Source organism: Homarus americanus, unplaced genomic scaffold, assembly GCF_018991925.1.
Source record: "Homarus americanus isolate GMGI-L3 unplaced genomic scaffold, GMGI_Hamer_2.0 scaffold18884, whole genome shotgun sequence".
Taxonomy (NCBI): Eukaryota; Metazoa; Arthropoda; class Malacostraca; order Decapoda; family Nephropidae; genus Homarus; species Homarus americanus.
The window spans coordinates 135,600-141,146 of NW_024741393.1; the positions used below are offsets into that span (position 1 = coordinate 135,600).

General features: G+C 40.3%; 1 protein-coding gene across 1 annotated transcript; it reads left to right on the forward strand.

Annotated features, from left to right (window-relative positions):
- Nucleotides 1–946: 946 nt before the first annotated feature.
- LOC121875885 lies at nt 947–4,180 on the forward strand. Its single transcript, XM_042380618.1, has 3 exons — nt 947–1,109; nt 2,944–3,568; nt 3,738–4,180. Exons 1-3 carry the CDS (start codon nt 1,107–1,109, stop codon nt 3,893–3,895), a joined length of 786 nt encoding a protein of 261 aa, XP_042236552.1. The 5' UTR covers nt 947–1,106; the 3' UTR covers nt 3,896–4,180.
- The last annotated feature ends 1,367 nt before the right edge of the window (nt 4,181–5,547 follow it).

A 5,547-nucleotide genomic window follows, 5' to 3' on the forward strand; every position in this document is an offset into this window, starting at 1 on the left:
AGGTGAAATAAGCTGGGGTCTAATCTTCAGGTGAAATAAGTTGGGGTCTAATCTTCAGGTGAAATAAGCTGGGGGTCTAATCTTTAGGTGAAATAAGCTGGGGTCTAATCTTCAGGTGAAATAAGCTGGGGTCTAATCTTCAGGTGAAATAAGCTGGGGTCTAATCTTCAGGTGAAATAAGCTGGGGTCTAATCTTCAGGTGAAATAAGTTGGGGTCTAATCTTCAGGTGAAATAAGCTGGGGTCTAATCTTCAGGTGATATAAGTTGGGGTCTAATCTTCAGGTGAAATAAGCTGGGGTCTAATCTTCAGGTGAAATAAGCTGGGGGTCTAATCTTTAGGTGATATAAGTTGGGGTCTAATCTTCAGGTGAAATAACCTGGGGGTCTAATCTTCAGGTGATTCAAACACAAGGGCGTTCCCCATCAGAAGTTACTGAGGTCTGCCTACTTCAGCCGCACCTGAGGCATTTGTCGCCCCCTTCTGCTGAGGCGACCCATCCTTGCTAGTGAGTCACAACAGGAAGGTAAGTGCGTTTGGTAAGTGTATTCGGAACATTACTTACTGAGAGAGAAAACGTAGTGGTGTGAGGGGCATTTTCTTCACTAAACTAACCTAACCACCACTAACACCACCAACACTGTCTGTAATAATGCTCTAAAACATAATGACGCCAGAGAGATGTTGAAGGTTCGTACAAGTTCCTCTAACTAGTTTTTATTTATTTAATTTGAGTAATATATAATTTCACCATTTTCTTACACATCCAGTCAGTTTCATCTTTACACTTCGAATTAGCTACACACTCACACCCCAGTTACTTGCACAGTCGTTCAACCAGTCACTTCCACTCACAGAACCAGTTAAGAGGAAAAACTGAATAACAACGAACGTGTTTTGCAAAGAATCAAGACATGACAAAATAACCGATACAGGAATTTGTTTGATGGCTACCTTACCCTGAGGCCAGATGGGGGACTTCCCTGCTCAGGTGTGCGGGGATATATAGCCCACCTTACCTGCCTGCTGATCACTTCATCACCCACAGTCTCTGGTACACCCACGTGCTTTCTCTCTCTCTCTTTTTCCCTCAGTACAACAGCTAACATGGTAAGACATTGCTTGATTTTGTGTTTGTTTGTTTCTGTTTTTTTGTGTGTGTATATCTCTGCCTGCCTATCTCTCTCTCTCTCTCTCTCTCTCTCTCTCTCTCTCTCTCTCTCTCTCTCTCCACTACTCGCTATGCATATTGTGTAACTCAGTGGAGATAAAATCAGTGAATATTGTGATTCTGTTTATGTGGAGTCGACCAAAGTGTTCAGAAACCTCAAAGAAAGGGAATAAAAGAGGAAAAACAAGAAAAAGGGATAAGAACCAAGAGAAAAGGAATATAAACCAATAATAAGAAACTACAGGATAATTAGACAGAGATTATAATTGATAGTGAGTTATATTAGAAACACCTCGTGCGTATTTCCGTTATTTTTTTTATTTTACTCTGAATTAAGGATGAGTGGTGGGCCGCGGTCGCCAACCCTCAGCCTGATTGACTAGTATCGATTTAAATCACCCACATCAGTGTATATAAGCTAAAAGGGCTAAATTCCTCTGTAAATGACTATAATGTGAGCTAATTGGTCCTAATCCTCGCGTATAGGTGTATAATGCACTGTGATTGGATGTTATTTCTGCGTAAGTTAGATTAGATCGGTGCGTTGTGTGAGGGAGGAGGAGGAGGAGGAGGAGGTGGGAGAGGGTGAATGATGACGTCATGGTAAACAAAGAGTGGATTCTGTTTAAATTGTAATCTTCTGGGGGGAACTATTAGCCATACTCGCCCGTGTTAGCCTAGAGAGAGAGAGAGAGAGAGGCTATCGTAGTATACAGTGAAAGACAGAGGAAAAACAATTAATTTAACATCCTCCTACATGCCACTCACCTTCGTCAAATCCTAAACTAAAAAAAAAAAAAAGTTAATGGAATCAGTTTTTGCTTCACTCGGCTCACCAACACAGCAGGAACCACTGCGTGTTATCCCGAGATATTGTCTTGTTTGGGGGGTTGGTTGGGGGAGGAGGAGGTTGGTTGGGGGAGGAGGGTTGGGGTTGGGAGGAGTGGGTTGGGGGGAGAGTGGGGGGGGTTGGGGAGGTGGGGGGGTTGGGGAGGGAGGGGAGTGGGGGGGTTGGTTGGGGAGGGAGGGGAGTGGGGGGGTTGGTTGGGGAGGGAGGGGAGTGGGGGGGTTGGTTGGGGGGAGTTGAAGCCTCAAATGAACTCACCCTCTTCCCCTCCCCACCTTCAGCATCAGACATCACCGTTGAAAGAATCTTACATTAGGACACGACACAGGCAAGCAGATTCGTCAAAACATCTTAACTACTCAAATACAAATGAACAGTGATGGCAGTAATTGCTCTAACCTGATATTTTACTATGATACCAATAAATATCTTTAATATGTTTGGTGTTAAGTTCGCCATCGATCACATGTCCACTCAAGGATAGATTCTCGTTCACTCAGCCTATAGTGCTTGAAAATTTGGTGGAGTATTTTTATTTATTTAAGAGTCAAATACATTCACATTTCTTTGGGTGTGTTAGTTATTATACTTCCGCATATCAAGAAATAATTGTGTTCGGTTAATGATTAATACACATATATATAAATATTAATAAATATACAAGTACACACATACAAAAATGACGCAGTTAATCGACACATGTCTCTAGCTCGGGTGACCAGAAGCAACTCAAGACGTAAGAACCACGTAAATATAACTGGTTTGGATTAAGTAATTTTGGGGTGTAAATATAACTGATATTATTAAATAATTTTCAGATTTTTTTTCAATTTATATCAATAATTAAGGTACTAATTTCTATTTACTATAACTAATTCATATCAAAATTAATACTCTACTTAATAATATTTGTCAATGTGTTTCAGACAAGCGGAAACAGCGGTGTGTTGGCTGTCCTGATTATAATAGCGTCGATGATAGCCTACACAACACAACACCATTCCCATTCCAAGATCTCCGTTGTCTCCTACCGCACTCCAGACGCCAGTGTCTGGGTTAAACAGAGTCACGAAGGCTTAAAATATGGCAGAGGAGGAAGTAGGAGACGTACTGAAGGAGTTGGCAGCAAGGGAGGAAGTTACGGTGGGCAGAAAATACCATCTTTAATATTTGATGGAAGTGACCTTCAACTTGCCGCGTCACTTCCCAAATTAGACAGTGTTCTTGTGGGTGGTGGTGTTACTGGTGGGGTGGAAGGTAGTGGCGTCGGAGGTGGAGTACATAGTGGAGTAAGTAGTGGCGTAATTGGTGGAGAAAGTAATGGCGTAGTTAGTGGAGTGAATAGTGACGTAGTTAGTGGAGTGAATAGTGACGTAGTTAGTGGAGTAAGTATTGGCGAAGGAGGCATAGAAAACATTGCCATAGGAAAGGACTCAAGTAGAGGCGCGGAGGCTGCAGCAGAAGGTGCAGGGTGTCGGTACTACTGCAGGACACCGACAGCCGCCATCTACTGCTGCGAGGAGGACACTGACCCAGCCACACGCCCTGAAGGTTAGTTTATATCTGGAAATTATAACTAACCCTGGAATCTATAACTAACCCTAAGGCTAACCTAATCCATAGCCTTGTCTGTCACTTTCTTGTCTTAATAAACTCGAAAAATCCTTCTTATTGTTGCTTATCAATACTGTAAAATAAACTGTTGTTTTATCCACTACAGTGAAGTCAGGAGGAGTATGCCCAGCTCCTGAGACACAATGCTCACCTGATCCACAACCCATCCCCTGTAGCAATGACTCCCGCTGCCCTGGCGAAGAGAAATGCTGCTTCGATGTCTGCCACGAGCGTCACATCTGTGTGCCCTCCACCTTCTTCTAGCAGCAACACTGACAGCGTATCAGCGATCACTTTTCGCGGCGAAAAGTTCGCCTCCCTCCTTAGGCAATCAATAATCATCCATATAACAATATAAATTTTTTCTATTCGTCTTAAAATCTATTTATATAAAATATTAAAATATTCGATTAAAAATTTCGAGGTGTCTAATGTTATACAGTAATGTTGCCGTATTTTTATGATTAACCCAACAATCCTAAGTCTAGTATTATTGTGTGGCATTATTTATGATTAAAGCATTTTTATAATATAAATGAAGGTGTATTATTGTTTGTTTTATTCTTTAACTCTTCCTCTGGTATTTGTTAATTCCGATTTCTTCCGACTCGCGTGCCATCTCAACTCGCCGTCAACGTGGATACTCGCAACAAAAATTGTCTCTCTATTAAAGTGAAATTTTCTCTCGACGATGAGTGCTTAGTGTAATATGTGACGGTATGTGTAATTTAGAGATAGTTCCTTCAGTGATGGAGGTCAATAACATGACAAGTAACGCCAGTAAGTGTATGTAATGAAGATAAATTCGACTAGGCGTCATGGCAGCGTGATTTTGGAAGATAAAAATATTCAAAACTGCTCCAGGAATAAGTTTTGGTGGAATACAGATCTATGATTCTAGCGAGGATGTTTAGGTGAGTGCTTAATGACTGTACTAAACTGATATTAAGACGAATGTGTTTGTTTTAGAGCAAATAAATGTCACCGGATTAGATTTAATTAATTAGTTCAATATCAAATAAATTAAGAGCTAATAATGATGACTCACCAGAATTCTAGTTAGATCTTTTCTTATTCAATTTTCATCACTGAGTACGGATATGGTAATCATTTCTTGGACGTGTGGTTCCTTTGGGAGATATTATGCGCCAAGGCTTGCACTACGGCGGTGAGGCGACATGACGTGAATAATCCTGGGAGATCAGCATTTACGTCACCAGACTATAATTTATGCTTTATTAGTCTGGTCTGCAATGCAATATGAACAGTCAAATTCACAACAAAGTAACAGACAGCACTACAACGGCTCGAGTTTATTATGTGGCGAAATGATATATAATAGTTACTCCTCCAATATAATACGTTTTCTTTGATTTATTTATTCAAAATTTTAGGGAGAAACTCAATTATTTTGATCACCTGCCTGGCGTCCCGATTACCATTCATCAGAAAAACTGTTCCGTGCTCCGATATCAACTAAATTAAACAGTAAGTCAATCCTGGATAACAGTAAACAGGATAATTACTTTAGGTCCGTAACTTAAATTTTTCCCTCGTGGACTAATATAACTAGACGTGTTAACTAATTAATTTACTTCATAGCTAAATGTGTTAGTTGGTGTAAATGGTGTAATTTTTACCATTACTTATATTGTACTTAAATTTATATTAATTGAAGTGGTATAATTTTTACTTGAATTAGTTAGTTGAGGTATACTTTTGATTTCTGAAAATATATGTTTGTTTTCATTTAGAATTCTTGAGGGTAGACGGTAAGAGTGGACACAGGAGTTGTCTTAGAGAATGTCCTCGTGCTATATATTCTTTACTGGTGTTTGGTCGGGTAATAAACTCCAGGAAAGGGAGAGTGGAATATTATAAAAGTTCAGAGTGTTACTGCCCGGCACACACACACA